This window comes from Salvia splendens, chromosome 7, assembly GCF_004379255.2.
Source record: "Salvia splendens isolate huo1 chromosome 7, SspV2, whole genome shotgun sequence".
Taxonomy (NCBI): Eukaryota; Viridiplantae; Streptophyta; class Magnoliopsida; order Lamiales; family Lamiaceae; genus Salvia; species Salvia splendens.
In genome coordinates, this window is record NC_056038.1 from 14,654,443 (window position 1) to 14,671,783 (window position 17,341).

General features: G+C 39.3%; 2 protein-coding genes across 4 annotated transcripts; one reads left to right on the forward strand and one right to left on the reverse strand.

The window, feature by feature from the left end:
• Window positions 1–1,378: 1,378 nt before the first annotated feature.
• On the forward strand, window positions 1,379–5,335 carry LOC121740878. 3 transcript variants are annotated; one of them, XM_042133526.1, is made up of 6 exons: window positions 1,379–1,734; window positions 2,765–2,947; window positions 3,978–4,094; window positions 4,321–4,470; window positions 4,850–4,908; window positions 5,049–5,335. In XM_042133526.1, the coding sequence occupies exons 1-6, from the start codon at window positions 1,564–1,566 to the stop codon at window positions 5,182–5,184; spliced, it is 816 nt and encodes a 271-aa protein (XP_041989460.1). In that variant the 5' UTR covers window positions 1,379–1,563; the 3' UTR covers window positions 5,185–5,335. The 3 variants fall into 3 exon arrangements, with proteins under 3 accessions (XP_041989460.1, XP_041989462.1, XP_041989463.1); XM_042133528.1 differs by having other exon boundaries at window positions 2,792–2,947; XM_042133529.1 differs by having other exon boundaries at window positions 1,599–1,734; window positions 2,736–2,947.
• A 295-nt stretch (window positions 5,336–5,630) lies between these two features.
• LOC121740879 (vacuolar protein sorting-associated protein 20 homolog 2-like) lies at window positions 5,631–17,240 on the reverse strand. Its single transcript, XM_042133530.1, has 6 exons — window positions 17,106–17,240; window positions 7,429–7,581; window positions 7,186–7,338; window positions 6,460–6,543; window positions 5,952–6,111; window positions 5,631–5,865 (listed from the first exon to the last, which is right to left on the reverse strand). Exons 1-6 carry the CDS (start codon window positions 17,205–17,207, stop codon window positions 5,840–5,842), a joined length of 678 nt encoding a protein of 225 aa, XP_041989464.1. The 5' UTR covers window positions 17,208–17,240; the 3' UTR covers window positions 5,631–5,839.
• Between the last annotated feature and the right edge of the window lie 101 nt (window positions 17,241–17,341).

The following is a 17,341-nucleotide window of genomic DNA, read 5'->3' on the forward strand; positions in this document are numbered from 1 at the left end:
GAGGGAATCAAGAACAATGATTCAATGGTAAGAAGGAGAAAGATGAATCAAAGTATACCTTTCTCTTGAAAAACAATCGGTAGAGGCAACGAATGGCTCGATTCTTCAACGATTATTGAGTTTCCAACTCCAAAACGAAGCAAGATTGAAGAATTTGTGAAGGATTGGTGGGGAAGAGGGAAAAAGGCGTGTGGGAGGGAGAAGAGGGAGAGAAAAAGCGTTGAAATAATGGGGCTAGGGTTTGAGTTTCTCCCTTTTTATATTCTAGGATTAATTCCCCACTTAAATAAACAAAAATAAAAATAAAAAAAATTTGTTGAGTAAAAATAGGGAAAAGGGACGTGTACAAGGGGAGTATTTTAAAAAAAATATTTAAATCCTCAATTAAATAGGAATAAGATTTAAATTGGTAATTTCTTATAGGAAAAGACTCCCACAAAATATGTAACAAATAAATTAATCCCACAAGTAATTGAAAGGCATATGGGCAAAAATTATGTAGAATAGCATAGGGATAATTTGATTTGGATTTAATTTGGATAAATATCCCAAAGCAATTAATTAAATCCAAGAAAGAAAGTATTATTTCCAATGGATAGGAGGGCCAAAAATTTCAAATAATATGGCTAGAAATATATGCATGATCTCACTTAATTAAATCCCCCCATTGGAAAACATATCATATTATTCAACATAACTCTCAACCATTAATTTCACATCGTTAACACAACCACATAGAAATCAATTCCCAAAAATGCATTTCCAAATCAACATCCACATTAATAAAACGAAAATAAGTCATCAAATAAAAAAAATAAAAAGTCACAATTTTCCGGGGTGCTACATTATTTGTTTTTCTATGGCCTCTTATTATTTTGTTTTACCAAGTACTACCTATGTCCCGCTCAAAATATGCACTAATCTTGAGTGACACGGAATTTTAGGCAAAATTATTTAATGTAATAGAGTAGAGAAAGGAAATGTAGTTATGTGTTTTAATGAAGAGAGATGAGAGATGAGAGATGAGGGATGAATTTATTTTAAAAAAAGAAAAGTGAACACCTTAAATGACATATGAAAGTACTATTAATTTGTAAAATTGAAAAGTTTAAGATTAAATTATAAAAGTGCAAAGTTTCATGCCTTTTTTAGGCGCTTCCTTTTGTTTTTTTTAATAAATGCTGTTTAGAGTTGAAAACTTGAAATCAAATGATAACAGGCAAAAGTTAAAAAAAAAGTGAGATTCTTGAGGTCAAACACAAAAAGAGAGAACAAAAAACACTCCAATTAAGAACAAGGTCAAAGATTATTTTAGTATTATTAATAATTTTAAAACAGCAATAAGAATAAATGGCAGAAAAGGCAGAGGCGGAAAAGAGTCCTTTCTTTTCATATCCAAGCGCTCTCTCTCTCTTTCAACAAAGGCAGCAGAAGCAGATTCTCTCAACAGCTGGGAGCCATCCAAATGCAAAACCTTCATTAATTCCTTTCGATTACAACGAACACAAATCAAATTTGTAACATTTAAGCATTATTTTTGAGGAAAACAGAAAAAGAGGAGAAATGGCATTGAGACTTCCTCATTTTGATTTTTTCAGACTCTCTCACTTTTCCACAGCAATTCCCATTACAGCTAGTGCTACTACTCTCAGCCATTTCGTTTCTCTCTCATCCCCTTCGCTTGGACACGGAAGATTTGCCGCTTCCTGCTACCGTTCTGTACGGATAAAAAAGGTACAGTATCTTTTTTGTTCCTCTTTTCCTTAATCTTTCTCTTGGAAATGCGAGTTGTTTTTGTTTAATCTTTGCATAAGGGGGTTTTTCGAAATGGGCCTTGCAAATTATTGTTTTGAAAGGGATAAAGATTTCAGCTTTGGTTTAATTTGGTGGATTATCTGTCGTTTCTCTTTGTTTGATGTTTCTTGGTTCTGTTTTTTAGGTTTCCCATTTGCTTATGAGTGAATTAGTGGTTTTATTTTTGTAGTGCTGAGCCAGACTCTGGATTTGTTAAGGAAAAATAGGTTTAATGTTTGAACTTTCATAGATCGTTTGTTGAATAGCTGATTTGGGAGCCATAGATTATTGTTTTTTGTTTTGCACATTGTAGCCATTTTTGTTTTTCCACTGTAGGATTGTTATCAATTTATTTTTGTCGTTAAAAGGGCTTTTGATGTATTCAATTTACAGGACTTGTTCATAAGTTAAGTAAATGATGTGAATTTTTACCATTTTGTTGGTAATTAGCAGTTACTACATTGTGTAGAAAAGCAACAAGATCAGATCTTGATAAGATAATATGTGGGATGAAACTAGTTTGGTAATAATGTTGGAAGCTTTCGAAGCCTGATTTTCTCACTGATAACTAACAATTACTAGTATTTAATCTAATTGATGCACATGTTCTTTAATGCAAGAATTAATTTTTGCAAGACTTTTTAATTGTTTTGATCAATTTTCTAGTATTTGAGAACTCCAAAAGTGGAGTTTAGCCGTGTAATGTTGATAGTACGTTGCATCTTATGAATGTGCATGGGATAGCTTGAAAAAATGGATGGTGATTTGTTGTTAGTTGGTTGCTTCAGCTGAAATTGACCAATAACAACCCCTCCAACTCTTACCTCTGTGGAACACAAAGTCCATTCATATTGTGGTGTTCTACTGTTCTAGTGAAATCCACTTGTCTCAGACATATATTTCCACGAATCAGTTGGTTTTCACTAATCATTTACTACCAGGGGCCTGTGTTTTCTGTGTGGTGGTATAGTTTCTAATTGGATTTGACGGACCACAGCAAAATATAGAGGAATTGGGAGATGGCATCCAGATGTTAGGTTCAGATGAGGAAGTCTCGACTCAGATTCCAACTCAAGCCCAGTCTCTTGTTGAAGGGTCTGCAGCTGTTATGGTGTCTGAGTATAGACCTGCCCCTGATGTAGACTACCTACAGGTGTGTGCAAATCTGTCTCAATTATTTAGACATGACTTGGTTATTTGTCATGACACATTTGACTCGTGGTATTTGGGGTGTCTGTTCTTCAAATTTTACGTGTTCTTTGAATTCCAAAAACAAATTATTTTACAGCAGCAAGACTAACTTTATTAACCCAAACACTATCCTCTAGTATAAATGAGCTTTTGTGCTTGTTCTGGTATATGAATCTTTATTTGCTGTATTGATTTTTAACTACATAAGCTAAAAGACTACGACTACATAAGTCTTGGTATGTCTACTGTTTCCATTTATTGCTCTCTTATACTGATTTCAGTTGGTTGTCAATTTTTAATCTCTACTATAAATGTGTGAACCAAATTAACCAATTTTATGCAATTATGATAATACCTTTAAAAGGCTTACCAAAATCCCTTGACTGAGCCTTTACCTTTACCAAATATGACTTCAAACTACACTGAAAACTATTAGTTGGCACAAAACAATAATAAATCACATTTTTTTATATAAGATTGGAGTTTGTTTTGCATACTCATTTTCAAGATTTCGCTACATTAACATACTTGCATGATAAATTTATACCCCATTTTTCGGCAAATGAAATATGTGCCTTTTTGGTTTACAGAATACTGTGCTAATCATGATTTAGGACTATGACCCTTGTTTGTTATAAATAATAAATACCTTGACAATGTGCTGGTCATGAATTACTACCTTTGAGACTAAGCACAACTCCTTGCATGTGCTGATTGTAGTTCTTGTTACATGTCTTTTTTTTATTTATTATGATTCTCTATTTCATTCGTCTAGTTTGATGTAAAGAACTTTTTTTATTGATCCATGTAAAAAGTATGAGTAATGCCTTAAACTTGATCTGAGTTCAGAAGAACATGCAAATTATGATGGAACTGTTCCATCACCATCCTGAGCATGTGCCATACACTTTATATGATCTGGATATTGTTTGCTCTTTGCTGATTCAAATATGTGTAACATATAACAATGGATTGTTTTGTTTTTATTTTAGGAATTACTGGCAATTCAACAACAAGGCCCCAGAGTAATTGGTTTCTTTGGCACACGAAACATGGGGTTTATGCACCAAGAACTTATTGAGATTCTAAGCTATGCGCTGGTCATAACTGTATGTACTTGAAACATTTCAAATATTATCATTTGAAAACTTTTAATAATCTTACAATATAATAATAAAACAATGCTCTCTTTTCAAACATGATTTGGACTCTAAATGAAAATCCTCTTTCATACCCCTATTACTCAACGAGCTTATTTCAATCAAATATGCTCTGGACTCTTCTCTCCTCTCCTTATGAATTCACACTGTGAATTCTCTATTGTTTTCTTTGCAGCAAAACCATATCTTCACTTCAGGAGCATCAGGGACTAATGCTGCTGTTATTAGAGGAGCTCTCCGAGCTGAAAAACCAGAACTGCTAACGGTGATACTTCCACAAAGTTTGAAAAAGCAGCCTCCAGAGAGTCAGGAGTTACTTTCTAAAGTAAGATCTGGAGACATGGTTAATGCTAATTTTGGCGGGGTTAATAAATTTTGGCTTTATGTTCTTCTCCAATATTGTGATTTTGCCTCTCCATGATATCTTCTATAACCATGAAAGAACTATTGTGATTCCTTTTGAGTTATTGGAATTTTGTTGTTGAGTATCAATGTTCTCTCCCCTCCATGTTGTGTTGCAGTTTTTTGCCAGACTTATTTTGACGTTCATTAATATAATTACTAAAATATGCCACTATTTTTTCATACTAGTTTAGGAAATGATATAAACTAAGATAAAAGAGCAGTGATGCATATCTTCAATTATTTTAGAAATTAATTCGTAAATCCTAATATGTAGCTTATTTTTTTTCTTTGGTTTACAGGTAAAACATGTGATAGAGAAGCCTTACAATGATCATCTTCCGTTGATAGAGGCTAGCAGGTAGCACTTCGTTTCATCGATATTGCTAATTGCCCTTTGTTTTGAAGTATCATGCAGTTCTGTGAAGAGAAAAAAATTGATCTTTCAAACTAACTTCTGCAAAGATTTCACTCATGTCAATAGGCAAAACTTTGTTGCAGGCTGTGTAACATGGACATCATCTCTCAAGTGCAGCAGGTCATCTGTTTTGCCTTTCACGACAGTAGGTTGCTCATGGAGACGTGTCAAGAGGCGAAGAACATGCGGAAGATTGTTACTCTTTTCTATCTGGATTGATCGAGGCTTTGCTCGCCGAATTCATAACCTGAAATCTTGTTTTGCTTGTAGAGTAGAAAGCGCAAAACAGATGCTTTTTTTGTTGTATCCAGATTTTAGAGAAATTTGAAATATGTGGCCCAACCCCTCCAAATATTTGGGTGGAATATCACATCTTTTGACTATACAGAACAGGCATCACCATTTAGGGCATGCTTTTCAATGAAGCATAAAAAATAATTGGCGGTATTAATTTAATTTAAACAGCATTTTTTAAGTTCCCATTTCTTTCATCAACATTTTACTTGACAAGTCGTACATCGTTTTTAACTTGACGATTACTAATTATAAATCTTAATGCACAACCACTGAAAAAGTGATGGGGATGGTAATCTATAATTAGGGTTTTATGCCCCATAATTTGAATTTCATAGTAGACCATTGAGGGGGTGATGCAAAATGTTCAGTAAAATGTAAAGCATAAAAATCTTACCATGGAACTTGAGCTATGGTAGAATTTACAAAATGACAACAATATGAGATGACTATTATCGCACATGATGAGCAGAAGCAATGCCGGTCGTCTACAAATCTCAAGATCGTCGAAATAAAAGAGCGTCACTGGCACAAACAAGGCCCATGATCGTGGATCTTTACTACCCGTGATTCCACGACATTAAGCAGGTAATGGTTCCTCCAGAACTGCAGACAATACAAAAAAAGGAATATAACTGTCTGGCATTTAACAATGCAGATAGAGAACGAGAGAGATTGATGGAGAAAGAGACCTTTTCTATGTTCAGAAATTTCAGATGAAGAATGAGCAACAGCTTCTGATACAGCTGGGGCTTTGGTTGGCACATCAGGAAGGTCCAGCTCGTCTTCTTGTTCTTGAGTAGAAGGTGCTGGTGTTGCAGACACAACTTTGGGCAGATCTAAGAGTGTTAGCTGTACGAATCAGAAATTCCTTTAGTTCACAGCAATTAATATTCATACATAACTTTCATGTACAAGATCAATATGCAGTAGTTTAAATTTGTGGTGAGATCCAATCATGCCAGCACAAATATAATGTACGAAACTTGCCTAATAAGCGCACACACGATTGTATTGAGCTAATAATATGTCCTACAAGTCTGTAGAACAGCCATCAGGCTTTCCATAAAACGACTACGCAACAGAAACTGGATAATAATGTTCTAGTACTATAAGTACGACCATGTTAAAGTCCAAACTGAAAACTGAAGCAATTGAGATAATAATAATAATAATGGCATAAGAAAACAAAATAAAGACCTGAGTCTCTAGACTCTCGAATTCCGCTAAAACTTCCTCTTCATCTTCAGCCGATAGCTTCTCTCCCAGAATGGCATTAATTTCCTATACCAGAAAATAAAATAAAATCAGGGAGTATAGACTCATTGGAAAACTAGAGAACAATGCCTAAGTGGATCGATAATACAGGCCTCACGACAAATCATATCAGGTAATATGCCTTGCAAGGTTCAGATGTAAGTATAAGGACATATGGTAGCATAAAGAATTGAAGATATTGTTATGTTGCTTCACCAAGGCCGACTATTTAAAAGGATCTACACTTGCTTGGCCTGCACTTGCTTGGCCAGAGAAAAAGTAAAGAATATAGCAAGAATATTGTAAAGGAGCACAGATTGGTAGTCAAAAGATAAAATGATTTTTGACATGTGGAAAAACGACAGTAACTCGTTAGGAGTTTCTTGTAAAAGAAATAAAAGAATTGAATCTTTGTTTAGCATGATGCATGAGCATATGGAAAGAAACATCACCAATCAACCATGTGACTCGGAATCATTTCAGCAGTGAAAACTCCACAGAACTTAATACGCTAAAGATTCTATAGACAATACTAGTTGACTGGCTGGGTAAGTGTAATTGCGGTTATAAAATATGAAACAGTGAAAGCAATATTTACTACCCAATTAATGGAAATAAACCATTTAGCAATGTCAGGTACAGATGGGATGACGAGATATTGACACTCACTTCTTGATAAGCTTTTGCCTCGGCAGAATCATCCATCAGTTTTTGAACATCATCAAGGCTTATCTCACTTTGCATCGCTTTAACTGCATTATTTCCAGTCTTCAAACTCTCAAAAAGTGCCTTTTGCTTGCTTGCTAGTTCGACATCTGCTAACTGAAGCGAATCCAGCAGAATATACATGCCAATTCTAATAGGTATAAGAAACCACCCAAAATGAAGAGAACCTGACCGAAATAGACTTACTTGCTGCTCTACATTGATAAGCCAACCATCAACTTGCTTTAATAGGTCTTCTTGAACCTTCTTTTTTTTCAATGCTAACAATGCCCTGTCTTTCTTCTTTTCCCGAAGTAAATCTTTTGCAGCTTGTTTTTCAGCATCAATGACAGCCTCTAGCTGAAAGTGTTAAAGACAGAAATGTTAGGGCTCGTTTGTTATCCATGTTAGGCATAGATACTCCACCCTATTTACCCTAACTTCTCTGTTTGGTTTTCATGTTAGCTATCTCATAGACCCGGTCCTTACATCTCATAACCCGACTCCATCGTGGATATGGCGAGCCAAAACAGAGATAACTCTGTCTCCACTCCACCATGCGATAGGGAGGAGTAATTGTGTTTGAAGATTTCAAATTTCACCCAATTTACTTCAATACCCCGTTCTATGATTTCACATCCATACTTTACTCCACATTCTACCACCAATTGCTATTCACGGCGGCGTTTCGTGCGGTGTCTTGAGTGAAAACGGCTAGTCGTCGTTGTTGGATTGAATCGCTTGTGTTCAATTGAGTCATTTGGGGGCAGTGGGTTTGGTATTCAAACCGCAGTTTCGTATTTAGGTAGATTGCAGTCCAACCGTCTAAGCCATAGCTTGCGCCGACGATCAATGTCCAACAACGACGCAACTAAGCAGGTAAGTTCCGCATTTATCAGATGTCGTACAGAACTTCGTAATAGAATATAGAGCCGTAATGGCCTATAGGATTTGTGGCTCAACTTATGCTGTATGATTTTTGTTTACAGCTCCTTTGACTTCAATGTAGCTGTTGTGTATGACGAAATAGAAGTCTTATTATTTTGTGGTAACTGTTAATTGACATTGGAGTTCATTGTAGATCCATTGTCCTTCTCAATTGTTTGTACGAACTGTCCAAATGTGTGCTGTTCTTAGTGATTGGGGGGTTATAGTTGGCTTCTTGTTGCAGAACATATCTTATACTTTGCGGCTTTGTCAAATATGTTAACGCAATTGATTTATGCATTGACAATAAGTTTGTTTTAATGATTCAGCTGCGAGGTAAATGTTCGATGTTATTATGTAGTGCTGTTTTAAGCAATTTGACTAAGCTGTGCTTATACTTGGGAAATGTAGGTGGCTAGAAATGAACCAATCGAGCTATTGATCTTACTTGAGGAAATACTAAGAAATCATCGGACAAACATGCTTCTCGTCACCATGATTATCAACCTGGGCAGTTCCACCGCACGGAAAAGGAAACGGGGGGGGGGAAGATTCACCCCAGAGGTAATGATTGAAGCCATTCCGGCTCATGTAAAGCAGCTGGATAGGCTTGTCCGGCTTTCTGACCGTTCCTGCGTAGACAATTTGCGGATGGATAGAAACACGTTTGGTAGATTGTGTCGCATCTTACGTGACCGTGCTGGATTAGTAGATCAAAAATTTGTCACCGTTGAGGAACAAGTTGCTATGTTTTTGTCCATTTTAGCTCACCACAAAAAGACTCCGGTTGTAGGACACGATTTCATGCGTTCATCTGAAACAGTGTCTAAATACACACATATGGTGCTCCGTGTGGATTCCAGATGGAAGTGGTTTAAGGTATGTGTTGTTCTTGTCCGGTATATTATAATTTATACCCACTGAACTTTGGTATGATGTCTCAACCATATACACTGTATGTAGGGCTGTCTTGGAGCTCTAGACGAAACATACATACACGTACGCGTGCCGATTGGTGACGCACCTCGTTATCGTAATAGAAAAGGACAGATATCCACAAATACACTTGCCGTATGCGATCGCCAACTTAGGTTCGTGTATGTTCTGCCAGGATGGGAGGGTTCAGCTGGTGATTCGCGCATATTACGTGATGCCATTATCCGGCCGCTCGGACTTAAAGTACCCAAAGGTAAAAAATAGTGCTATTAGCCGGCTGGCTGTGTACTCACCTTCTCACATTTGTTCTACGTTGCAGATTGCTATTACTTATGCGATAATGCATATGCAAACAGCGAGGGCTTCATCACTCCGTACAAAGGTGTTCGCTACCATTTGAAGGAATGGGGTCATGGCAGCCAGGCACCGCAAACAAGAGAGGAATTGTTCAATCTGAGGCATTCTAAAGCTCGGAATGTTATTGAGCGTTCATTTGCAGTACTTAAGATGCGTTGGGGAATACTTCGCAGTCCAAGCTTCTATCCTATTGAGGTCCAAACGGGTTTGATCATCGCCTGTTTCTTGCTCCATAACTTTATACGCACTCATATGGAGGTGGATCCGTATGACGAATTGGTAGGAGAACACGAAGAAGAGGGGTATGGAAGTGATCACGATGATACTGTCGTGCCCACTATAACTACGGTCGCGCCAACACCATTGTGGACGAAGAAGAGGCTTGCTACTGCAATGTGGGCTAATGGAACAAATATTTGATTGCTGCGGCTGCGATTATTATATTTACACATCACTTTGTATACTTAGCATTGAACTATGTAATAACATACTTTTTAAGACTCTTTGTTTTTTAGTGTTGAGCATTTGTTTTACTCATTCATACAAATTGTTCTCCCTGTTAAGTTTTGTTCGCCAATATTAACCATCCAACTAACACTCCATTTCATTAGAATGGACAACGTGCATACTACAAAACCCATCGGATCAGTCTCGCTTGTACATCGCAACACATAGAACACAAATCCCAACCTACATTCAAGTGTAGGTTCTTCATTCCAGTTACACAACAACATATTACTACGTAGTCAAAAGTTATCGAGACTGGTCGGGGGCAAGACGTAGGTACTTAAGGAGCGGAAGTGCGCGATGGGACTGGAGGACTCCAGGACGCGCACGATGAGCCTTTCGGAGATGAGTATAATGGCTTCACTTGATACAACCGAGGAGGCTCCATGCGTCCAATACGTACTCCAACATTGCTAGGCGATCCAAGTTCTATATTAGTCCATGGCTCGTCAAAAAGCTTCCGCCGAACCATGGTAGATGGCTTGACAAATGGCGAATTGACTTCGTCGGGATCAGCGGGCGAAAGAGCAGGCTTCGCATGAGTAGGGCCTTTTGGTACGGGGGAATCGGTTATCACGATTACCTCCGTTTCGTCTGATATGGCTATCACCTCTGGCGACTTCTTCACCTCATGTTGAAGCCCAAACATGGTCGTCAACATGCTGTATTCCACCTCGTCTCGGTAATAGTAAGCGCCGGCGAGGGGATTTGTCTGCAAAGCAATAGTAATACCTGATATTATGGTATACCGATTTGATTCAAATATAATGACATCGCATTTCACTCCCGAATGAACGACATACCCGAAATATAAACTTCCAAGTTTCTTCGTCTGCAATGATGCGCTTCTCATCATGGGCCCAGCGGACTCCCGGTGTCCTAACAACTTCATTGAATGTCTTGTGACGAAGTCGGAGTAGCTCCAATCGACTGACAACATCAGCACAGTTAATTGATGTGGCAAATCGATTGTTGATTACCTTGCATGCCTCGTTGAGCACCGTATCCGCGACAGAGTCATCCGTCGCTGCGATGCTTGTTCGCCTCTTGATCAGAATAGACAATAGCACCGTATCCATTGCCACGTTCCACTTGCCCCTGTAGAAGAAGGTCGCTTGATTAGGGATAAGCGGGTTCATGTCGCCTATTCGATGGATTGTGGGTTACACAACATTTTTCTGGTTATGATTCGACCTCGTCGTTTAAGTAAACAAAATAGCAGGACAGCCTACAGTGTTTTTGATGGTCTACATTATTGTATTTAGATAAATGTCATATCAATGTTAGTGAGCCATCGCTTCGGATAGCTCGTTTTTTTGGTGTGGTATGCAGCCGCTACTATGCATTCATTTACACTCGTATTAGCGCTTTGTATCTTTATAAAATGTAGCACCAGATTTTGTCAGACTGGACAACTGTAAAACTTAGATTGAACACCTTATTCAAGCATCCACGCATACAACCACCCATGTCCGTAATTCTTTACTATATGAGCAACCCCATTAATTTTGTTTGTTCTTTGCAATTCAACTCCCAACTACTTCGAAGTTATCGGCAGAAGTAATGCATACCTATTTTCACACGCATTGTCTAGTTGGTCAACCACCAGTGGAGAGAACTTTAATTTTATCCATCTTCCACACCATTTCTCTTTAATGCATAGGGTTTTAGGGTTCAGCATAAGGCTATAAAGAAAATAGGTCTCCATACTTAGACACCTCACCTCCCCTCTTCGAAATTGTAGGCACAATTGCAGCAAACTTACACAAACAAATGGAAGGTGATGGTTCTAACCCCGCACCGAACGACGCCCCGGACTACCAACGCCTACCTGCGTTCATGACGGTTTTCCATCGGGGCCGCTTCCATGATGACATGGTGTATAATTTTATTTGATTGATATATGACACATGACAATTGCGGATTTTTTATTTTGACGTGAACTTATAACATGCAACGACTTCCCGACGAATTCGTCAGGATGCATGGGCATGCCTTACCGTTCGACTGTAGGCTCGTGTGGCCGAATGGAATCCGCTACAGAGTGCGCATTGTAAAGCTTGGCCATGGGTTCTTCTTCACATCCGGATGGAGAGATTTCGTTCGTGCAACCGGCGTTGGACAAGGCGATCATCTGACCTTCACATTGGTGGATGCGGGAGTCTTCGATGTTAAACGGTATGCGAGTGAAACGCAATGTCACCCGCCTGAAGATGTTGACGGTAACCACCCATTTACATCATTTTGTTTGTTCATTTGGCTTCACAGATACTTACATACACACACTCATATTGTTTGTAGTCGTTGAAGACGACGCTCTGGAAGGTAGCCATGGCCCAGACATCGATACGTCTGAAGAGTACGTGCCATCAGGCACTGAATCTGAAACAACAATAGAGGAAGAATACGTGGACGGCAGCCGGGCGCTCACAATCGACGGCGTCCCTTCTTTCGAAATTACGCTCAACTCGGAGAACATCAATCGTAGGCTAGAAATCCCGTATGGCTTTTGGCAACACCATATCCCCATTCGGGCAATACAAGGGGGACTGTATCTGGTGACCGAAAGGGGGATATGGCCATGTACTCTCAAACACAACTCCTCGAAGATATGGGTGAAGAATGGGTGGAATCGTTTCAAATACGAGCACAATGTTGTTGTGGGGGTTCGTTGCCAATTCAAGCTTGTTGATGCCTTCGAAGTCCAGTTTCGCGTGTCGTTTGATCGTCCCTAACGTTGTCGGAAGTTATTACGTTATCTGTATGCATTGTGTGTTGAAGACGCTTTAGTATTGTAATGTAGGTGATAATCATGGATGTGTACGCTCATCAAGGCAAATTTTGCATTCACTTGCTTTGATTGTGTGATTAATCGGAGTAATTTATGATGGCTCGACTTCATGTTTGTCAGGTATAGTATACGGGATATGGTGGCTTCACTTAATGTTTGTATAATGCAAATTTTGCATTCACATGTGTAAGACACATGGTACTAATTCACAACATAATCGGCTACTAATTTAACGGCTGTAGCAATGTAGTAATGACTACGTAGTAATATAATTGGATTACGTTCAAATATTGGGTCAAACTCAAATGCTTCATTTATGTGACCGAATACATACACGCTACCTCGCATATAGTGTATCACCATTGATACAGGCTACATTTTAATGCATTCATCTAATGCATACCAACCCCTCATACTTTCTTGCAGCCTTTGCTATTGGCAGGGCTTGTCATTGTAGTAAATGGATGCGATGTTACTAGGTGAACCAGGTCAATAAATATGATGGCCACTTCGTCACTATGGTTACACTACTTGATTTTTAGATATGGCGGACGACAACCCATACGGCGAATACCATAGGCGTCCTTCCTTTATCAAAGTGTTTTCCGGCTCTCGCAACAAAGAGGAATTGGTATGTTTGTAAGTGATTTTCGCCATTTCATATTCTCCACATATGTCCATCAACCCAACTTACCTTCTGTGCCTTTGTGTAGCGTTTACCTCCACAATGGGTTGCGGAATATGGTACTGACTTGCCGGTCGACTGTCAGCTCGTCATGCCAAATGGAAACCGCTGGCAAGTCCGCCTGATTCAAATAGCCAGTGGATGCCACTTTTGCGTTGGATGGTCGGAATTCCGGCTGTCCAATAATATTTCACATGGTGAGAAACTAACATTCACCCTAGTCGACGTGGGCATTTTCCACGTAAAAAGATACAAGGCCGGAACCGGTTGCCCCCCACGAGGTGATCTCGAAAGTGAGCATCTTGTGTAGCTGCACTCACTGTAATTATTTTTTATTTAGAACATAGTCGTTCGCCCAGCCCGTACTAATATTTGTGAACTAGGGTTGACAGAAGAGGAAGAGGACAATGAAGTGTACGCCCCTGACATTGAATCGTCGGACGATAATCCTCCATCCGGCATAGAATCGGATACAACCGACGACAGTGATTACGACGCTGATACGGGTGCGCTTGCGGATGACGAGTATCCCACGTGGACGTTGAAACTTACCAAGTCAAATACAAAGCGAACTATAGAAATACCCAATGCGTTTTGGCAACTCCATCTGGCCGCAGCCCCTCAACAAAATGTCGTCCATCTTCTTGTTGCCGGGCAAACATGGCGGCTCATAATAAAGCATAGCTCGGGCAAGATCTGGGTCAAGCATGGTTGGCGCCGTTTCAAAGATGCAAACGCTTTGTTCCCGGGTGTTCGTTGCCACTTTAAGCTCGTCGATGCTCGAGACATCCAGTTCTATGTATGGTTTGATCGACCGTAACTAGCCTCTATATTTGCACATGGGTACTGAATCGCTACTGTTAGTGTGGTTTGTATGTTTTGTTTATGTTATTTGAACAAGGTGTTGTGCGAATTATGGTAGGTTTGTGTTTACAATGTATTCTCACTCGTGGATATGGTATGCTTGCGTTTCCACTGTAATCGCATAGACACGTGATTGTTATCTGGAATGCGGAAAAATTGCAATGCACACTGACTTTGCTTCCAACATCATGCCGAAGGCAACTAAACAAGCCAATCAACAAATGTTTCCAATGATTACCAAATGTGTAAGTAAAGAAAACCAGTCAAGGAATTGGACTAGGTAGCAGCATATAATGCGTGATAATATCAAAGTCCACAACAATTACAGCCATTGTCAATGCACCCCCATGTTAAACACCATACTAGGGGGTTCAAAGTACAAAATGGATCAAGGTTTAAACCATGTTATATATCAAAATAACCAAAAAACAAAGCAGACACAACCATTTTCAGATCATTCCATCTGTCTCTAAAAGATCGAACACAAATGCTGGTCGCGCCAAGTCATCCAAACCTCTGAAGAGATCCATAAGCTCAGGCTCCTTGACTAACTTTTTCGCTGCATAAAATTGTTGCTTGATGGTCAGCCCGGGCATCCCTTTCAGCTGATTGAATACTTCTGTTCTCTTCGCGCTTAGATCAAACTCATAACCAATTCGGGTTGAGATGTCCTTCAGACGCTCGTTAGTGTCTTCGTGGATGCGATTCATCAGCTCAAGGACAGTGTCCATCTTGTCCTCAGGCTTCCTCTTCTTCGGTGCTTTGTTCTGCAACCTTGGAGGTACACGTATATGGGGCGGTGCGGAAGTGCTCTCATCAACCATCTCAGGCAGAACACCGTTCGGGAAAACTTTATCAGGGAAGAGTTCCTCTAATGTAATTGGGGAAGACCTCGCTGAACTTTCACCCACAGCAACCCTTGGACCATAAATCTTTTGAACCGCCTCGCCAGTGTCCATGCCCTTAAGACCCTCTGCACGGTCCTTCCCAAAAAGCTCCTTCCAGTCATTCAACATAGGCCACGACTTATTCCTCATGTACTTGGCATTGCTGTCTTTCTGCCAATGCAATGTAAACAAACACAGTTTACATAACTTACACCAAATAGAAGCATGCATATGGTCAGAGGGCTTATACCAGAAAATCTTTAGGTGCATGCCTATCACAAATCAGTATAAGTATGCAATTAGATTAAACAATTGACTATTTCACAAATACATATAAGCTACATAACCAAATCAATCACCATACTAATGAACGAAGCCGCCAACTCCTTCAAAGCTGCCAAAAGAATGGCCTCCTCGCGTTCAGTCCACACCCGTCTAGCGCCTGCGGCAACTACTCCTTTGTTCGTTAACATATCAGAGCAACCTGCCCATAAACTGTATTTAGCTTTGACATCTATAGATACGACGAAGAGTAAAGGGATAAGATGTAGGCAATACCCTCCGGTACTGGACTGCCATCGGTTTCATTACCGCTGTGGTGTTGAGACGCCATGACTGCCTATGATAGCTGCAACCCAAAACAAAGATAACTCGTTTACCTATCAAATGGCTGCGAATTCGCTCAACATTCATCAAACACTACGCGCATGATTAATTGGCAACAAAGCAATTGACAGCACCCTAAACTAAACCCATTGCCGAAATGGAAACATCTGTGATTTCTCAGCGGCGACGAATTCGTCATTGTACAATCGCACACCCGACAGACTTACCTGATATTTACGCGTGGGTTGAACTTCAGACGAACCCTATGGCTCCACAATTCGCTCCGTCGAATTCACAAATTGGGGGATATATGAAATTTGGGGGGGCGGACTCTAGGGTTCACGAAGGATTTGAGTTCACCGCCAAAAAATGAGAATGAGGGTACTTTAGGTAATAAGGAATTTAACCGAGGATAAATTCGGGTATCAGATTTTGTATCTATACTTTCGATGCGGCTTACCAAACGGATTATTGAAAGGGTGTTGATTTGGGTCTGTACAACCAAACACACAGCAAAGATTACTATCCCAAACGCCAAACCTGCTATTGGAGGTTACTATCTCCTAACATATGTTGGGCCAACATGGACACCAAACGGACCCTTAATAGATCTAATATGACACTGATCACCAGTATAGATTATCATGGAAAAAAAATCATTAAACAATGACTCAAGCGTATTTATTACCTAATGACCAGTGGTGATTACTGGTTGATTAAATTTTAACGACTAGAAAGAAATCCAACCAGCATACTAACTACATAATAATCCTTGATGATTTCTAAAGATATCAACTTAAAGTGGAATCTTTGCCAGCCCTTCAGTCATGGCCAAAAATAATCAATTTTGTTGATTTTTGCTCAAATAAAACATCACCACAAGGTCATTTTTGCATCCCTTAACAATAATTACTCCCTCTGTCCCACTATAGCTGAGTCGTGTTCTTTTTTTTTGTCGTCCCACTATAACTGAGTCCGTTTTCTTTTTGGTTGCCCCACTAATCACTATAAGGGAGTACCTAAGGAAGTTTTATCTTATGTTTAGTTAAAGAGAATATAACATTGGATACAACCCCTATCAACTAAAGACAAGGGGAGTTATCAGCTATGATATCCAATCATAATTCATAGCAATCAATATTACTAAATTAATTCCCATTACAGAATAGCAGTCCCCGGGGATAAGTTCACAAAAAATCCCCAAATTCGAACAATTCCACACAAATTGCAGATGATGAAGAGAAACACAAAAACTAAAATTGAGTTCATCAAAACCCCAATACATTAATTAGAACAAGATTAATGAAACACGATGAAATCGCACCTGCTGCTGGTATTGACCGAGCTTGCGGCGTTGAGTTTTGAGGGAAAGAATGGCTCTGTCCACCTCCGTGATCATCGGTTTTTTCACAAACACATTCCCCATTTCACTCAATCCCTTTCAGAAAGGGAGTAGGAGGGATTTTTTTTTTTTTTTCTAGAATGAAACTTAGATTCCGTTTTTGTACTGAACTTACTCGGTCGGGTGTTTTGCCACTTGCAATCTCACAATTCGAAAAA

Excerpts from the sequence above, each read along its gene's own strand:
- LOC121740878 (XM_042133526.1), top strand. The coding sequence starts at position 1,564 with ATGGCATTGAGACTTCCTCATTTTGATTTTTTCAGACTCTCTCACTTT. Across the intron at positions 4,471-4,849 it reads GTCAGGAGTTACTTTCTAAA|GTAAAACATGTGATAGAGAA; the intron begins GTAAGATCTGGA and ends TTTGGTTTACAG. Across the intron at positions 4,909-5,048 it reads CCGTTGATAGAGGCTAGCAG|GCTGTGTAACATGGACATCA; the intron begins GTAGCACTTCGT and ends ACTTTGTTGCAG.
- LOC121740879 (XM_042133530.1), bottom strand. The coding sequence starts at position 17,207 with ATGGGGAATGTGTTTGTGAAAAAACCGATGATCACGGAGGTGGACAGA. Across the intron at positions 7,339-7,428 it reads TTATCAATGTAGAGCAGCAA|TTAGCAGATGTCGAACTAGC; the intron begins GTAAGTCTATTT and ends GATTCGCTTCAG. Across the intron at positions 5,866-5,951 it reads AATTTCTGAACATAGAAAAG|TTCTGGAGGAACCATTACCT; the intron begins GTCTCTTTCTCC and ends TATTGTCTGCAG.